The 18,260-nt window shown below is 42.7% G+C and overlaps 1 protein-coding gene across 1 annotated transcript in view; it reads left to right on the top strand.

Moving 5' to 3' along the window:
* Positions 1 to 18,236, top strand: part of LOC311257965 (ras-specific guanine nucleotide-releasing factor 1-like) — a 29,301-nt gene extending 11,065 nt beyond the window's left edge. Inside the window, exons 5-27 of the mRNA XM_084353961.1 lie at positions 143 to 396; positions 532 to 611; positions 788 to 981; positions 1,972 to 2,081; positions 2,200 to 2,318; positions 3,391 to 3,551; positions 3,840 to 3,903; positions 4,873 to 5,015; positions 5,228 to 5,310; positions 6,031 to 6,279; positions 8,902 to 9,275; positions 9,693 to 9,809; positions 11,836 to 12,006; positions 12,683 to 12,789; positions 12,895 to 13,007; positions 13,515 to 13,575; positions 13,723 to 13,829; positions 13,941 to 14,025; positions 14,126 to 14,323; positions 14,449 to 14,528; positions 14,644 to 14,761; positions 15,149 to 15,217; positions 15,818 to 18,236. Of these exons, the coding sequence (XP_084210087.1) occupies positions 143 to 396; positions 532 to 611; positions 788 to 981; positions 1,972 to 2,081; positions 2,200 to 2,318; positions 3,391 to 3,551; positions 3,840 to 3,903; positions 4,873 to 5,015; positions 5,228 to 5,310; positions 6,031 to 6,279; positions 8,902 to 9,275; positions 9,693 to 9,809; positions 11,836 to 12,006; positions 12,683 to 12,789; positions 12,895 to 13,007; positions 13,515 to 13,575; positions 13,723 to 13,829; positions 13,941 to 14,025; positions 14,126 to 14,323; positions 14,449 to 14,528; positions 14,644 to 14,761; positions 15,149 to 15,217; positions 15,818 to 15,910 (3,150 nt within the window). The 3' untranslated portion in view covers positions 15,911 to 18,236. The remainder of the gene's footprint in view (positions 1 to 142; positions 397 to 531; positions 612 to 787; positions 982 to 1,971; positions 2,082 to 2,199; positions 2,319 to 3,390; positions 3,552 to 3,839; positions 3,904 to 4,872; positions 5,016 to 5,227; positions 5,311 to 6,030; positions 6,280 to 8,901; positions 9,276 to 9,692; positions 9,810 to 11,835; positions 12,007 to 12,682; positions 12,790 to 12,894; positions 13,008 to 13,514; positions 13,576 to 13,722; positions 13,830 to 13,940; positions 14,026 to 14,125; positions 14,324 to 14,448; positions 14,529 to 14,643; positions 14,762 to 15,148; positions 15,218 to 15,817) is intronic.
* The last annotated feature ends 24 nt before the right edge of the window (positions 18,237 to 18,260 follow it).

The raw sequence follows: 18,260 nt of genomic DNA, 5'->3' as shown, positions 1-18,260 counted from the left end.
AGCTAACGTTAGCATTTAACCAATTCCTCGCTAACATTACCGTTGAAACCTGCTGGATTACCTCAGAAAATATGCAATAAACATAAACATACTACTGCTTTGAGTTAGCTTAACTCTTGTGTGCTTACCTTTGTAATCACAGGTCCAGAGTTTCCTGCGAGGCTGGATTTGCCGCAGGAAGTGGAAAACCATCATCCAGGACTACATCCGTTCACCTCACGCCGAAAGCATGCGGAAGAGGAACCAGGTGGTGTTCAGCATGCTGGAGGCCGAGGCCGAATACGTCCAGCAGCTCCACATCCTGGTCAACAACTTCCTGCGGCCGCTCCGCATGGCCGCCAGCTCCAAGAAGCCGCCCATCACGCACGACGATGTCAGCAGCATCTTTCTTAACAGGTGGCTGGTGGTGAGACTGGAGACTGGTTGTGATAGTGGTGTGACTCGGCACAGTGGGAACAGCCGACACTTGTGAACAGGAGAGAGAGAGAGACAGTCGCTCATGACCGCCATTTTGCTTATTTGTTTTATTAGTGAGACCATCATGTTCCTCCATCAGATCTTCTACCAGGGACTCAAGGCCAGGATAGCCAGTTGGCCGACACTTGTGCTGGGTAAGAGAGACCGAGACAGCACCTCAGTCACCCATACAGTTCAATACAGTACATACAGAAAAAGTTTGGGGACCCCTGTATTACCTCATGCTCCTAAAATATTTTATGATTAATGCACAGGAAAACAAATTTAATGAGACGTGTATATTCCTGAAGATGTCTTCCTCTCTTTACAGCCGACCTGTTTGACATCTTGCTGCCAATGCTGAACATCTACCAGGAGTTTGTGAGGAACCACCAGTACAGCCTGCAGATCCTGGCTCACTGCAAACAGAACCGAGACTTCGACAAGCTGCTGAAGCAGTATGAGGCCAAGCCCGACTGTGAGGAGAGGACGCTGGAGACATTTCTCACTTACCCCATGTTTCAGGTAAAGCAACACGGTTACAGCGGAGAGGACTGGAGTGTCATTACACAATTCACACATAGTTTTATAACCTAGTCTGTGGTTTTTGTTCAGCATGCAAGGTACATGTTTTTCAGCACGTATCCATAAAGTACCTTCCTTTTTTAGTTTTTGAAATAGACTTAAATATAGAGCCTCACGCCCGCATAGCTCTTATTTTCATCTATATTTGTTTGTTGTCTTTATGCAGCAGAGTTTGCAATCTTTCAGAGTTAAACACATTCATTCTGGTTTGGTCTAAAGTCGACCAATGATTTCGGGAAAATGGCATATAAGTATAAAAATGACGACTGTTGATCGCGGCTCCCCGTTCAGGTAACAGGTGCAGCATTGAAACATCATTTTATCAAAATTCATAATAATCAGCACTTACGGTCCGGATAAAATATGAAAACTGTGATCTTAAGTTACAACGTCTCCCTTAGGAGGCCATAAGTATTTTTTAAGACTGAAAATGGATAATAATACTGTACGTTTTTAGAAATTGGACCATTGTGAGATGTTACCTCGGATTTTATAGCGTCGAACTGTAAAAGTCACACTCTTTCACAACAGTCTGTGTTTACCTGTTAAACTTGGTCTGAGGTTTTCAAAGCTCCTTCAACAACAGAACAACGATGCCGATACGCTCGAAGTGGAGACATAAAAATAGCTGTTAAGGTGATAAAGGAAATACACAGTAGTGTTTCATGGAATATTTATTGTATATGTTGTTTCAAGTGAAAGTGAACAAAAGACACATTTGGTCTTTATGCTTGTCAGACAAACTGTGGTGTCGAGTCGTTACCAGTCGAAGGCCGTTTGAGTGACGATGCTCGACCCTGCCGTCTAAACAGCTTTAAATCTCTCGACCTTTCAAACTTTCAAGTGTGTGCGTGTGTTTTAACTCAAAAGGATTAAAGATACTCATTTCAATAAGCGGTTCAAACGTGTCTCTCTCTGTTTCTCCGTCAGATTCCTCGTTACATTCTGACGTTGCACGAGTTGCTGGCTCACACCCCGCATGAGCACGTGGAGAGAAACAGTTTGGACTACGCCAAGTCAAAACTGGAGGAACTTTCCAGGTAGATCAATCAGCCAATCGAGCAACTGAAAACGTGTTGTATGTTATACTACAGTATATGCTACAAGTCTGTGAAGTATCTGAATTCATATACGAGTATGATTTTGTTGTCCTTCCAGAATCATGCATGATGAGGTGAGCGAGACTGAGAACATCAGGAAGAACTTGGCTATCGAGCGGATGATTGTGGAGGGTTGTGAAGTGCTGCTGGACACCAGTCAGACGTTCGTTAGGCAGGGTAAGTTTGTTTTGTGGTCACATTAACACACTGACAGTAACAACACAAATTCCCAATGAATTTTAAATGATGAACACTGAGTTTTATATTGATTTGTTTGCTAACTTTATGGTTAGCAAAAACACCAAACACAATCTACAGTACATGTTAGGATAATATCTCAGCAGTCTATAATTAACAGCAGAGTTGTCACATTATGATTGTTTATAAGGCTGTCGCAGTCTTTTAATATGCTTTTAATTAGGAGGTAACTTACTGTGTCCGAGCCCGACTGATATATCGGTTGGTGGATACTATTGGCTGATATTGGCCTGTCAGACATATGCCAGCGCTGTAGATGTTGTCTGGTATGAGCCAATATGACAACTTTTTTTTTTTTTTTACAAAACATACTGCAGAAAAAAATACTTGGGGTGATTAGTAATAATTACATGTCCAGTGAAGTTTACTGTTTCATATCCTGCCTCCAATACACACCTCATGGCTGAGCTGACAACAGTGCTAAAAGGAAATGCTGATTCAGTATTGTCACTTCAGATATCAAATATCAAAGTGACGGAGCATTACTGAGATTAGTAACTATAATACAATTGTAAACCCTTACACAGACTAGTTACAGAAGAAAAAGTACATTAAAAACATTTGGAGTCATGTGACGGTGTCCACATGGAAACTGTTGCATGAGTGAGTTGCATCGTCAAAGCACAGACGTGTGCTCTGACGTCAAATATTATCCTTCAGCGTGCATAAAACGCCGTCCTCACACATCTCTCCTGTCGGGATGCTTCACATGTGATCTGGCCCAGATATTCAGCACCTTCCTCCATCTCTGCAGACATGTGAACAAAAGAATTGATTACTGACGCGCAAACACACGCCTGTTATATATTTTTACTAGAAGCTTGAATATTTACACCAAAAATGTACTTTCAAAATACAGTTTGTCTTTTAACTGTCCAGGCACCAATTACAAGATGAAGTTCAGTGTCGGTATCAGAAGTTGAGAGCGAAGAGATGTGAGATGTGTTTGCGTATCTCATCTGCGTTTGTGTGTGTGTTACTGACTCCACAGGTTCCCTGATCCAGGTGCCTATGAGCGAGAAGGGGAAGATCACGAGAGGCCGACTGGGCTCTCTGTCTCTGAAGAAAGAAGGCGAGAGACAGTGCTTCCTCTTCTCCAAACATCTCATCATCTGTACCCGCGGCTCCGGGGGAAAACTCCACATCACTAAGGTACGGCGGGATTGTAATCAAGAGGACCTGATATTAAAAAATTACAACACAATCATTTATGGTTAACTTTAAACCTGATAATAACTAATTACACCAATAGTTCAATTAAGACTTATTAATATCCATCGCCAAAGAAGCAGGTTGTCTTGTCATTTAGTTTATCTTGATTACACTGTGTTTAGCAACTGTTAATCATAACATTGACCCAGATTTAATAAAACTATCCAGAAGCCTGCACTGTCTACTAGCTGGTAACAAGCTGTATGTGACCTTTCACCCCCGCCACAGAACGGAGTGGTCTCCCTCATAGACAGCACACTGATGGAGGAGCCAGAGGGGACAGATGACGAGTGTAAGTTACTAAAGACAGTTTCTTCAAATGTTTTCTTAACATGTTGGCCTGTACGTGGGAATGTATGCGTATGGTATACAGAGTAGGGCTGCATGATATTTGAAAAAAAGCAGAGCCTGCATGTCACTTAAAAGCACCAAACTCTCCTTAAATCAGGCTCAGTTATGTAATATCAGACAGACTTCATCTCTTGTTCAGTCGATTAGTCATTGAAATGAGAACCGTGCAAGTTTTTCTCTTTGTATTAAGCAGCAAAAAAAGTTGTGACATGACATTTTTTCAGTTAATTTGCCTTCTTGACATGGCTTGATGTTGTCATAAGCACCGACTGGTTGAGTGGTGTTGGTTTGCACGTGATTTATTCAAGGTAACCACGGTGCATCATTGTGGATAATACTGCTGTGCTTTCATGCCACACTTTACAAATTAGAGGCTGCGGATGGAAAACACATATCTGCTGCTGCCGCTGCCTTCAGATGAATGTAGGGATTTAATCTTCAGAGGGCTTTCATACAGTGTAAAGGCAGGTTTTTTTGTAGCAGATACTGGTAAGAATCAGTCAGCTTTGGCTCAGTATGGAAGGCTTTACCCATCACAACACTTTTATTTTTAATGTTGAGCTGGTTGGGTAATATCTAGAATGTGTCTCAATATTGGCAACACCATCTGAAAAAGCACAGCAGGACTCCCTGTTACACAACTCCTTGATGATTTTTCCTTCGTTCTACAGTAACTCATCAGGCAGGACTCTCATGAGATGGGATTTTTCTCACTTTTGAGGCCCTACCGATTGGTTAATGTTTCTAAATGTTTAAATCAACTATGTTTTATTTGATAAATATGACTTAAAGTGACATATGTCATTTCAGTTATTCTTGTTTGCTCCTCTTTTTTATCCTAGTGTTTTCTCAGTGAATGTATTTGTCCCTGTCACTGTAAAATGAAGGTTGTTGAATTTGTGCCTTGCAGCCAAAGGGGAGCGGAGCGGCCAGGACACGGAGCACCTGGACTTCAAAGTGATGGTGGAGCCCAAAGATGTCCAGCCTTACACGGTCATCCTGGTGGCTTCATCCCGACAGGAGAAGTCAGCGTGGACAAGCGACATCAGCCAGGTATGTTTCATTAGATGGGGAACAGTTTGTATAACCTAGAAGGCCAGCACTGAAACATCTAATCTACATCTACTGTAGGACAGAACGTAGCCATTAAAATGATCAGAACAGAAAACCACTGTGGCGTCTGACCATCAGGAGTAGAAACTTGTCCTGTCCAATGGTTTGTTACACTCACAGGGCACCTTTTCTCTGCTTCCCTCACCTTACAGTGCATCGACAACATCCGCTGCAATGGTCTGATGATGAACGCCTTCGAGGAAAACAGTAAAGTCTCTGTGCCGCAGATGATTAAGTGAGTTGGACACCGTGCAGGAATACACATACAGTATACATGCATAATTTCCGCTAGCGCATTAATGGTAAATCCTTTTATGTGTTAGCATCAAGCTAAGGGACTAAATTGTATAAAATCGATTCAGAAATAAAAGAATCGATCCATGATATCGTAAAAAAGACTAAAATCATGAAACTTAAGTGAATCAATTTTGTTTCCACCCCTGATAAATATATGAAAAAATACATGAAAACTCACACGTGTATCAAGACCCTCGGTGACACTGTGGCCTAATTCGACCTGTAGCCCTTAAACCAAGTCTTAGCAACCCTTGCACAAGAAGTAAGAACTATAAGAACAATAAATTAAAAGTCTCCTTCTGCTTGTGTGTGTACTCGTTTACTAGAAAATCTTTGCCCCCTGAATGTAACTCAACAGTGACCCTCACACAACATCTCCTGCATTGTTCAAGAGCCCTGAATGATTCAGTGTTCAGTTCCCTGATTCATTTACAGCCTGTAGAGGCCAGTGAGAAGACTTACCAGAGAGTCCGCATCAGTTTTTAGTAAAGTTATAAAGGCTGTGCAACCTATTCCGAAGAAGGAGTTTACATATTTCACATTTGTATTCTGGTATTCAGCCTTAAAGCTCTGCTCACTACCCCACACATGACCACAGCAGTATAGAAACTGGAAGGCTGCGACTAACATTCCTAACCTCGCTTGAACTCCAACGCAGGTCGGACACCAGCTTGTACTGCGACGACGTCGACATCCGCTTCAGCAAGATGATGAACTCCTGCAAGGTGCTGCAGATCCGCTACGCCAGCGTGGAGCGCTTGCTGGAGAGGCTGACCGACTTGCGCTTCCTCTCCATCGACTTCCTGAACACCTTCCTCCACTCTTACCGCGTCTTCACCAGCGCAGACGTAGTTCTGGACAAGCTCATCACCATCTACAAGAAGCCCATCAGCGCCATCCCTGCACGGTGAGTGATGACCCGAGCTGATTCCCAGAGGTTTAATGAGGGATTTTAAGAGCTCGCTGGTACGAAATTGTCCGTACTAACCAGGTTGAGGTTGAGGTTAACAGAGAGCGGTTGAAGATGTCAGTTTTATGTCTTGTTCTGCTGACTCCTGTGTGCACATTGTTTTATTTGTTTGGTAATTTACTGCACCGAGATGCAATTTCTTCTCCTCATACTTCCGGCATGCGCTATTTTGATTTCACACCTGTGGATTCTGGGAACGTCTGCAGCTGTAGTTCAAAATGGGTCATATTTGTCTGAATGCCAGTTAGCAGCATTTGTCAGGTATGAAAGCTTATGAAAGTACTTTGATATGTGACTTGTTTTTCCATGCTAGTGCTTCAGTAAGTCGCTCCACCACCTTCATCCAGAATAAAATATCTTTTCTCTTGCGTGCATGGTCCCCAGATGATGAATCCTACTGACACCTGTTTTATCACGCTGTTTCAACAGATTTGACCCTTTGTCGCCTGTAGAGAAAGTCTCCAGGCTCCATTAAAAAATCACTCCTTTTTGTGAGTTTTTGAGTTCGGAGAAACTTAATAAACATTGTGAAATGTTGTCCATGACAAATTCCTACGCATTTGGGCCTTCTGGTAAATTCGGCTAATGCTACACATTAAGTTCCTTCTCTCTTTGCGTAAAAAAGATGTGATGAGAAGTAACAGACTTCGAGCTTTCAGCTTATGATCAGATCAGTCAGGACGGATGGTAATACCAGGTCTGAACATCCTCATAGTCTTGTTACGGTAAACCAACATCGGGAAACTATCTGAGCGTAGAGGATAAATGAAATGTGATCAAACTCTGGGTGCATCAGTCAACAACTGCATAAGTATTGGATACTGTGAAGCCATAGATGGAGAGTTTATTTGTATTGCACCTTTCAAGCAACAAGGACACTAATGAGAATAGACATGAAATGCATGGCATCAGAGGAAAACTGTGATTAAGTTACTTTAGAGTTCTCATGAGGTGTTTTTACTTTATAATTTCATATGTCCCTTCATATTTTCTGTTAAAGTTAAAGTGTACGACTTCAAACAGCAGAGCTAAAGCAGTTTATTGCATTCATCTCTGTGAGGCAGATCTCTGTATGTTTGTGACGACTCGGAAAAGGAACAAAGTTTGATCATTTTCACACATTTTCTCCTGAGGATGCAGCAACAGCGCTGTAATGGTGCAGTGAAAAGGTGGGACTTCCCCGGTGTCTGGATTCGTCTTTGCTCTCACGTGGACTGTCTGTAGGCAGCCCATCATGCTATCATGGCCTCGTCCAGGTGAGAAGGGACCGGAGGAGAGGCAGCGAGAGGTCACACCGACACGTCCACCCCTCTGTCTTCTGTCCGCCATCACAGTTAATTGGGTCCTGCGTCCGCCCACCTCTCCCTAACCCCTCCTCCTCTCTCTCCTTCCTCTCTTTACCCTTTTCCGTTCTCTCACTTTTATTTTTCTTTCCACAAGTCTGACCGTTCTTCTCTCCGCTGCGCTGTCACCATGGCAACCCTTCACTCTGCTGCAGGACCCCACCCTCTCCCTCTCTCCTCATCTTCTCCCTCCCTCTCTCCCTCCCTCTTTCTCTCCCTTTCTCCCATCATCTGCAGCGACTCTACGGTATTAAATATTGATGGTGGTGTTTTGCACCCAGACCCTCCTCTCCTCTCCTCTCCTCTCCTCTCCTCTCCTCCTCTCCTCTCCTCTCCTCTCCTCTCCTGCTAAATTACCTCCTCTTGTCATTCCTCCTTCCTGCTTTACTTGTGTCCTCTCTTGACTCTCCACTTTTCCTTTTTTGCTTTGCGTTGTCTTTTTCATTTTTCTTTTTGACTCGCCCCTCGTCTACCTCTCCTTTCCCCTAAACTTCCTTCCCTCATTCCCATCTTTGCTCCCCTCATCTCCTTTTTCTTCTACTGTTTTGCAAATTTAGGCGAGGAGACACAACATGGCTGCAGCTATAACACCACAGAGGGCTGGAGGCTTCCCATTCGCCCACTCCCAGCCAGCAGCCTTCGCTGTGGTGGAATCCATATCCACTATGTTGCTCCTCTCTCGCCCCCTCCCTCTCAGTCTTGCTGTTTATGCCCCTGCTTTTTTTTTTCTTTCCTTTTTTTCTGCACTGCACCTCTGTCTCTTTCTCCCACTTTCCCTCTCCGTTTCTATCTGGCTCCCCTTTTCTCTCTGTTTCTCTCTCCCCGTGTCTCTATGGGCCTCCCCTGGGCTGGTTGCTGTTGGCAGCACCCGTGCCTCCCACACTGTCACTTGACATGCTATTTATAGGCCTTCAGAGGGGGTGGCTCTCAGTGCAAGGAGGATGCTGTCTTAAACAATGTAGCTTAAATAAAAGAGGCAGGAGCTCCCGAAGAGCCCTGTGGTTAATGTGTTCCCTCTCTGCTTCTGTGTACAGACACCAAGTGCACCATGAACACCCATTGTCTCCATTTCTCCCCTCTGCACTCTCTCCTATTCAGGTCACAGGGAATAATTACCCAAAATCCCCCAGAAAGTGTTAGTAGTGAAAGATGCGCTTCTGTCTTTCTCACCCGTCCCTCTGTCGTCTCCTCTCTTTCATCCTCTCCTTTCCCGCAGTTCTTTGGAGCTCTTCTTCGCCAGCAGCCAGAACAACAAACTCCTCTACGGCGAGCCACCCACGTCGCCGCGTGCCAGCCGCAAGTTCTCCTCCCCTCCTCCTCTCTCCATCACCAAGACGTCCTCGCCCAACCGCCGTCGCAAGCTTTCGCTCAACATCCCCATCATCACAGGGGGCAAAGCCCTGGACCTGGCCGCACTCAGCTGCTCTCCCAATGGCTATGCAAGCATGCACTCCACTATGTCACCCTTCAGTAAGACCACCCTCGACATCAACAAGCTCTATGTGTCCAGCACCATGGCCAGCAAACTCTCCGACGACGGAGAGGCCAAATCTGAAGGCAAGACAGAGGAGTCTGCCTCCAACAAGCAAGGTCAGAATCACTGTCTGGGTCAACAATACAACCAAGTGGACATGTGATTATCTACTCACCCTCATGCCGATGAAAAGTCAGGTGAAAGTGCTCATCTACTTCGGTTGCTTCAACGCTGTTTTGCTGTGAAGCTCCGGAAATGTTTTGTAGATTACGAAACTTTTCCTGACTTTCCATTCGCATGGGGGCGACAAGATAATGATTGAATTTTCTTTTTTGGGTGAAGTTATCCTTTAAAATCCTATTAATTTGTTTAATAATGTTATAAAATTCAACCGACCAAGATTTTCAGCTACGAACACATAAACCTTTTGTTGCCCTCTCCGCCCGTTTTCCAAGCTCACTCAACCCAACACTTCTTCTTCTTTGCTGTATTTTTGTCTTAACTGCAAAACACTTTTTGTTTTTTTAATCCAGATCTGTCGGTGAGAGAGGAAGGCGACGAGGAGCCAAGTCAGAGTGACGAAACAGAAGCAGAAATGTCTCCTCCCAAGTCACCCTCGACACCCAAGAACGTCAAGTCGAAAAACTCTGGTAGGGTCTGAATTTGTCTCTCCGTCATTGTGTTTGGACCCAGTGTTGTCCTGTTTAAGCTGTTTTATATCTGGGACCCTTTTAGAGCATCTTGTGAGCTACTTTTGAATCCCAATCCACCAGTTATAAAAACAAATGAGTTGGCAGGATTGTTAAGTAATTGGCGAGAATGTAAGAGTTGGCAAACTGCAGAAGCTTAGCGCTCGGTGCGAGTGACATACAGTACTTGCCAGCGGGGCGTCTTGGCGAAGGCGAATATGACAAAATAAAATCAATAATAATAGATCATGTCACTAACAAAAGCTATTGGTAACATGAAGCACATTTAACAGGCCTGCTTTTCTTGTGTTACACCCTCTGTGAGCACTTGAATGAATCATTCCAACTGGCAGATTTCATGACTTCACTTGTCAGAAAACCAGGGAATATGAAATGAGCAGTTAAACTGAAATTCAAGCTGATTTTAAAAGATAAATTGTCGAGCGAAAGACCGGTTGGACTTCAGATCACCGGTCAGCAGGTTATTTCCTGACTGAGTCAGCAGTGAAGAACAATCAGGCTTAAAACAGTTATTAGACATTTTGCGAAATACTCTTATTCATGAGCAGGGCGACCGATAATCTTGCCCGTGCCCAGGACAAAGTGATCTCCAAAGGGCCCCCCAGCAGATCACTTTAAGAGGAGCCGTTTTGGCCCTTGTACGACCCAGGGCCAGGACTAGCCTGGCTCTCTCTAAAGGTAACAAAATCCACGTACTAGCATGTCTAAAGCTCATAAATGAAAAATTAGATCACATTAAGTATTATAACGAGAAATGCTGGTTTTATGGGGGTCATGTGCTGGACTATTTCTTGGCTGGGTGCCACCAGCAATGACTCAAGGAAGGTATTGTGCACCGCCAGGAAAAGGTTTGTCACAAACCACACAGCATTGTTCAGTCTTCAACTTGCAGAGGTGCTGGTAGGCAGATTTTTTTCACATTTCAGTCGGACTGTTTTCCCCGTTTCCAGTCTTTGTGCTTAGCTAAGCCTACCGGCTCCTGGCTGCAGGTAAATATTTGCAGTACAGGCATGAGAGTGGTATTCATATTTTCTCCTCTTCGACAAAAAGAGAAATAAAAGGGAGCGTATTTCACAATTTGTCAAAGTATTGTTTTCATGAGGCACATAAACATTTCATTCATCATTACTTAATGTGTAGAAAGCAGGGGCCACTGGCAGCTGTCTCAGAATAGAGGTAGGAACGCATCAGGGACAACTCAAGTTTTCGGTTTGAATCAATAGTATCGGTGTTTTAGACGTTAGTGTGATTTTAACCATCAGATCCATTTTTACAGCAGCATCAGATTGTGCATGTGAGAAGTGCAAACATGTTGAGATGAGAAGAGTACATCACAGAGCTAATTAAACCCTGCTACAGTACACAGTATAGGAAACTTTTTTTTTTTTTTTTTCAGAAAATGACAAGCGTAACTGTAGCCAAATAAGGTCTTGATAAAAACCACCCACAGGCTCCCGGCCCTCCCCGTACTGCACAGAGAGGGAGCATCCACCCCGTAGGTAGTCAGGCACAATTCATCCCCAGTGTGCTCTCTTCCCACGGTGCTGGATACAAGGGAAGCCAGTGCCTTGTGTGAGTAGGTGGAAGGAAACCTTGTACCTTAGCAACGATGTGCATGTTCTTCTATACCGCCCCCGGCTGAACGGAGGAAGGCAGGGAGGAAGGGAGGGAGGCAGAGACAGTGGAGTGTACACCGTCACTGCACGAGCTGCAGGACACACTGTGCTCGCTCGGTTTTAGCTCTCTGTTGCCCTCCACTGGTCAACAACTTTGATTATACACAGATAGTCTAACCATGTATTTAATCACTGAGCTGATTTCCCTTTCAGCCTAATCCTGTATGCCGAGAGGGTTGTAATATTTGTGTATGTCAGAAAATAAGACGTGTTCTCGATTCAGTGATTCAATAAAGAGTGATTATGGATTTTAATCTTTAAATCTCTCTGTTTCGTTTCCCTCCCTGCAGAGTTTTCCCTGTTCTCCTTCAACAATGGCATGGTGGTGTCATCTTGCCGGGAGCTGGACAATAACCGCAGTGCCCTTTCTGCCGCCTCAGCCTTCGCCATCGCCACCGCTGGTGCCAATGAAGGCACTCCGACCAAGGAGAAGTACCGTCGTATGTCGCTCGCCAGCACAGGTCAGTCGCATGAGGGGATGGCTGTTGACCAACAGAGAGGCTTTTTGAAGGACCATCAGAAACAGTGGCTAAAATCTACTATGATTGAATTGAAATTGATTGTTGATGATTTTGTAAAAACAGTAAACTGCTATTTGGATTATCAAGACACACTTCTGGGAAAAGATTGTGACATAAATCAAGTGAAGTCAGCACTGGTCCAAAGCTAAAACAGTGGAGTACTGCATGACCACCAGGGGGCGTCCAAACAAATTATAAATGAGAAGCTCTCTGTCCATTTAATGCCATCATTTAAGCAACCTTTTATATATATATATCGATATATGATAATAACTTTCATTTTTGAAACATCTTTCATTGATTTAATTGTAGGTGACCGCTGCTCTGAATATTGCAAGCCATAATTTAAAGTTAACTGTAAACCACATGTCTTGAGAAAAACATTTCCTGACTTAAATTTCTTGAATGCCAAGTTTATACTTAAAGAAATATTAAAGAACAAATAAGGGGAATACATATATGATTCTAGTGAGGACCTCAGAAACACTAAATGTAGATTCATATCTTAAATACGAAACATAAAAGACGACGTGAGTCTGCAGGTCAAGATAATAGTATCACATATCTGGGTGCTCTGTGATCAGTTTGAGTGTAACTTTGTTAAACCTGCCTCCAGGTTTCCCCACAGACCAGAGGAATGGAGACAAAGAGTTCGTCATCAGAAGAGCTGCCACCAACAGAGTCCTGAATGTGCTGCGTCACTGGGTCTCCAAACACTCGCAGGTACACTTCACCTTTTCCTGCCGTTTGCTGTTTCTTTACATCTTTCTATGTCCTTTCAGAAGAAAAAAACGAACTTTTGAAACGACTTCTCCTTTTGTTCCTCAGGACTTTGAGCTAAACACAGAGCTGAAGATGCGGGTAATTGGCTTCCTGGAGGAGGTGATGCATGACCCAGAGCTCCTGACACAGGAAAGAAAGGCAGCTGCGAATATTATCAGGTCGGGTTTTCCGTTAATGATGCTTGATCGCACATACAGTCATATGACGAATCTGTTTGCCAGCACCCTGTGCAAAAAAAGGTTTCTACAACTGTATTTATGATGCCAACAATTGTAGTCGTGGTACTGACAACTGAACAACTGGAGATACAGTACATCGACCTCTGTTCTGCCAGCCTCCACCAGTTTTCTCTGGTGGCAGCTACAGAAAGAAGACACTCTTCACCCTTTTTTTTGAGCAGCATAGATAACTTTATTGTCCATTAAAATACATGAACTGGAGATTTGCTGAGGGTGATCTAACAACCTAGCAGCTTGCAGCATGCTGATACAGATTATCAGCCTGTGGAGATGACGTCAAATGTGTCCTTAACCTAAAATGAGCAAAACAGAAAAATGAATACCCAGTGTACTAGGTCAGGTTTGGCACTCTTCTGTATCTATTAAGGTCATGGTAATTGTGGACAAAACTGTCGAATAACAGCACTTTTCTCTTTCTGCATGTAGGACTCTCACTCAGGAGGACCCTGGAGACAACCAGGTCACCCTGGAAGAGATCACACAGACGGTGAGAGACAGACTACAAAAGCCTATTTCAGCATTAAAAGAAAAACTCTTACTTCAAATTATTTGGTGTGCTGTAGAAATGATTTGCACTTCAGTTGTTAAAACGCTTTTCATTGTGTGTGTGTGTGTGTTTGCATGTGTGTGTCAGGCCATGGAGGACTGTAAGACCGAGCCATTCGAGAGCCACTCTGCCCTGGAGATAGCCGAGCAGCTCACACTGCTGGACCACCTGGTCTTCAAGGTCATCCCGTACGAGTGAGTACACACATGTACACGCGTGCGTGCAAACACACAAACGCAGGCAGGCACCGAATGTTGGTGTGTTTGTTCTCATTGATCGTTTGAAAAACATGTTTATTTCTACAGGGAGTTCTTCGGTCAAGGCTGGATGAAGAATGACAAGAACGAGAGGACTCCGTACATCATGAAGACGACCAAGCACTTCAACGATGTATGTAAAGAGATAGATGTGTATTATAGATAGATAGATAGATAGATAGATAGATAGATAGATGGATAATTATATTATTTTTCTCTCTCTCTTCTGTCAGATCAGCAACAGAATCGCCACAGAGATCCTGCACTGGGACGATGTCAACATGCGGGTAGCGGTGATCGAGAAGTGGGTGGCGGTGGCCGACATCTGCCGCTGCCTCCACAACTACAACGCCATGCTGGAGATCACGTCCTCTCTCAACCGCAGCTCCATCTTCCGCCTCAAGAAGACCTGGCTCAAAGTCTCCAAGCAGGTATCAGTCTCTTCTGACATGTTTATAGAAGATTTTCAGGTTTTTATTTCAAGGAATCACTGAAGTTCAGTTGTCTCAATCAAATTTATGGTTGCTGGCAATAATGGTTTGATCCATTTTTCCAGACCAAGACTGTGATCGACAAGTTACAGAAGCTGGTGTCATCAGAGGGACGGTTCAAAAACCTGAGAGAAGCTCTGAAGAAGTCAGTATCTCAAGCTCGTCACTTTCCTGTTCTCACACGTTGTGATGGAGGAGTTGTATATATTTTCCTTTATGTTTGTGTGATGTGTCTCTATATCTGTCCTGCCTTTTGTCAGCTGTGACCCTCCCTGTGTTCCCTACCTGGGAATGTACCTGACTGACCTGGCCTTCATCGAGGAGGGGACGCCCAACTACACCGAGGACAACCTGGTCAACTTCTCCAAGATGAGAATGGTAACGAACACCAGAGCGCTGATATACATTTAACAACATGCACATATGTTGTTTCTGGTCTCAAAACGCTTAAAGGTGCGAGATGTGAGAATTGGCCAGCTGTCGAATTCATACACAAAACAATACGCTTGATGCATCAGGTTGCATTGGGCTGGGCCGGGCTGGGGCTAACTGTTTAGCATGCTCACTTCAGTTTATATCTGTCATAACTTCAAAACTGTTAGTTCTTCACATCACTTTTTTTTTTTTGTTTTCAACCAAAATTCTTACATTTTGCAACTTTAATGTAGTTTGTTATTTTAGTCAGATGAAAAAATCAAGTATTGCGTCTGCATCAAGTATTGTGGACAAACCAATTTTATATGATTTTATTGACTTTGTCCGCAGATATCTCACATTATCAGAGAGATACGTCAGTTTCAGCAAACGGCTTACAAGATTGATTATCAACCAAAGGTGAGATTACTTCAGGTTTATCATTTACTGTGTGTTTTATACTTGAACAGACTTTAAGTTGTTGTTTTGAGGTATTATTTGACTAGTTTTGCAGTATCATTTTAGTTTTTCTAATTATACGTGTTGTTTAGCAAAAGGTATTTTCCTTACCGTTACTCAATATTGGCCAAATGTGAATTTCTTCAAGTTTAAATCATAAAAAATATCAAACTTTTTTTATCTATTAACCTGAATAATGTGTTTCTTTGATAACTAGACCATGATTGTAGAGGAAGAACGATACAATGTTTTCTCAGTGGATGTTATTCTCATTACATTAGTAGTTTATTCACAATATGAAGTTTACATTTCTATTATTTGTTCCAGATTTTTACATCATTTTGAGACACTAATTTTAAACCACATTTAGCAAAAGTCACAAAAACAAAAATATGCTGTTTTTAAACAAGAAGGAGTGAATAAAGGCTAATTTCCAGAGGTCAGCAGAACTGATATAACTGGTTTACATGCTGTCAGTAGACTCCTTTTCTAAATGTTGAGTCTGAAAATGAAAAAGACGCCTTTAAGAAACTGCTCTGTCTGTGTTCATCATCGCTTTAGGTTGCAAAGTACTTGCTGGACAGCAGTTCGGCGCTGGATGAGGAGAGCCTGTATGAAGCCTCCCTGAGAATCGAGCCCAAAATGTCATCATGAAGAGGATCTCTCTCTCTCGACCCTCACATGGAGTGTACAGGAACAATATATCATAATGTACATATACTATTATTTGTATTAGACACAGTAGGCTGTGCCCTTCTAGTTTGTGCTCCCCAATGGACTTGTTGTGTATAATTGTTATTAGAGACTGAGTAGAAGCCCAGAGAGGTTTAATTTATATAGTTACAGAGTATTTATATGTTATCTATCGTCTTAAACAACATTTTACGATAAAGTTATTTTCAACCACAGAATGAACAGATGAGAGAGTATACAGACACGAGGTTTAGTCATATCCTAATGGGCACGTGCAGTATGAGGAAGACTCGTCCATGAGCGACGGTGGTCACATTGGACACATGATGATCAACTCCCACTTTTCTGCTCAGAAGTCAAAGTCACAGTGAGAACTGGCCATAACCGCAGCGTCTTCAAACAGTCCCCCATACAAACATCCTGCCTGATTAGCACGTCGGCTGTTTCTTCAGCCTGTTTCTCCTCAAGTGTAGCGTCTTAAGAGCGAATACAAATATCTGCTAATCAACTAGCTGCATGAATTTAAAGCTGTAATCCTTAATGGCGGACACTGAATCACCGAAGACTACACATTTCTGAATGTCCATACAGTTAGCAGTTGTTGCAGAAAATGTATTCAGTAATAGTATCAAAAATTGAGTTTGACTTCATGAAAATGTAAAATTTAAAGGTAAAGTATGCAGGATTTGCAACTCAAAGTGAGTGTACTCTGCAGATACAGACACCACCACACACTTCTAGTAGGGGTGTGAATCGCAAGTTTCATCACGATACGACATTAAATCAATTCTTTGGTGAAACGATACGATATTTTCCAATATCACAAAGTCTGCCACGATGCGATTTTAATTAGATTCGATACAGGGGCCTGCGATCGATAGGAGACAATATCATGAGCCCATTTAACACAGTCAGTTACATTTATATCAACTCCGATTTCTCCGAAATCCAAAATATTTCCACACTGCTGACTTATTTCCGAAAGGAGAGTAAATAATGTCTAAATATATCTGAATAATGTCTTTTTCTTGGACACTAGCTAGCACAGGAGTTAAGCATGGACGGAGACGTGCCATGGGGATTTCAAAATAAAGGCGTATCTTAACGATGGCGGTGATTTAAATCGATGTTTTCATTTTGCATCGATGCTACTGGATCGATATATCGATTTAAATCAATGTATCGTTACACCTCTAACTTCTACTGGGTCATAATTTTTTTTTTTTAAATCCTGCGTAGTATACCTTTAAGATTTTAACATTTAGACCAATTTTTTTAACTTTAGAAATACAGGAGGTGAAAAGTGGGACTGCTGTCGTGGCTAAAGTTGAATCATGTGCTCTGATGTTTTATGTAGCCACGTTACTGACAAGGATGGAGGCAAACTGATAAGAGATTTACCTGCTGATTTCTGACCGAGCTGGGATTCATGTTTTCAGTTCGGAGAAATGGGTTTTTACGCTTATTATCACCTTACTCCCCTGGTGGGCAACATGATGTATATACAGTATAAGCACCGGGCAGTGTATGTAGCAGATGTAACCAATATTGAGCCACTTCAGGAAGTTAAAAATTCCCAGCTTCTACACTCAGACACTAAGAGCATAGTTTTTATGGTTAATCCTCTTTGGCCAGTGCATTATGGGTTTGCCTTAAACCATGAAATGGATTATATACCACAAAAGTATGTAAACTATTTTGTTCTACGATTTGCCAATGAAGCAGAAACTATTTGCTGTGTACAGTACCGTGTACAGGCAGTCCGATGCATTTCCTAACGTGCAATGTGTTTAAAAACATATCCCTCGAAATGTGTTATCCTTATGATCGTTCAACTCTGTAATAACTTTTTGCCGTGTACGATACTTTAAAAACAAACGTTGAAAGCAACTTATAAGTGTAACACATTCTGTATCCTGTCTATTCACAGCGTGGTAGCGGGAACTATACAGTAGTAATATCGTGCTGATTCTTGGAATATTTATAGGTATTTTTTACAGGCTTTGTATAGAAAAACACCTAAAGCTTAAGTGGCAGGCATGTACCACTTTCACGTGTTCAAATCGAAATCTATATCTAGAACGGTATGTGTACTGTATTTAAACCCCGCCCTTGCACATGGATCTTTACCCTTCTAACAGGCACATCAGATGTTTGCAGTGAGCAATACCCAGTGGTATGAGAACTATCTTTCAGTCTATTTCAACAGCTTGAGTAGTATTTCCAGTTTTGTATAAAAGTGTATTCTTTCCTGATTACCTCTTGTTAATAAATCTATTCTTTCTCAGGGGGAGAAGGCTGTCATGTTTGT

This window comes from Pagrus pagrus (genome assembly GCF_965226575.1).
Source record: "Pagrus pagrus genome assembly, chromosome: 1".
Lineage (NCBI taxonomy): Eukaryota > Metazoa > Chordata > Actinopteri > Spariformes > Sparidae > Pagrus > Pagrus pagrus.
This window is presented reverse-complemented; position numbering and strand designations above follow the sequence as displayed.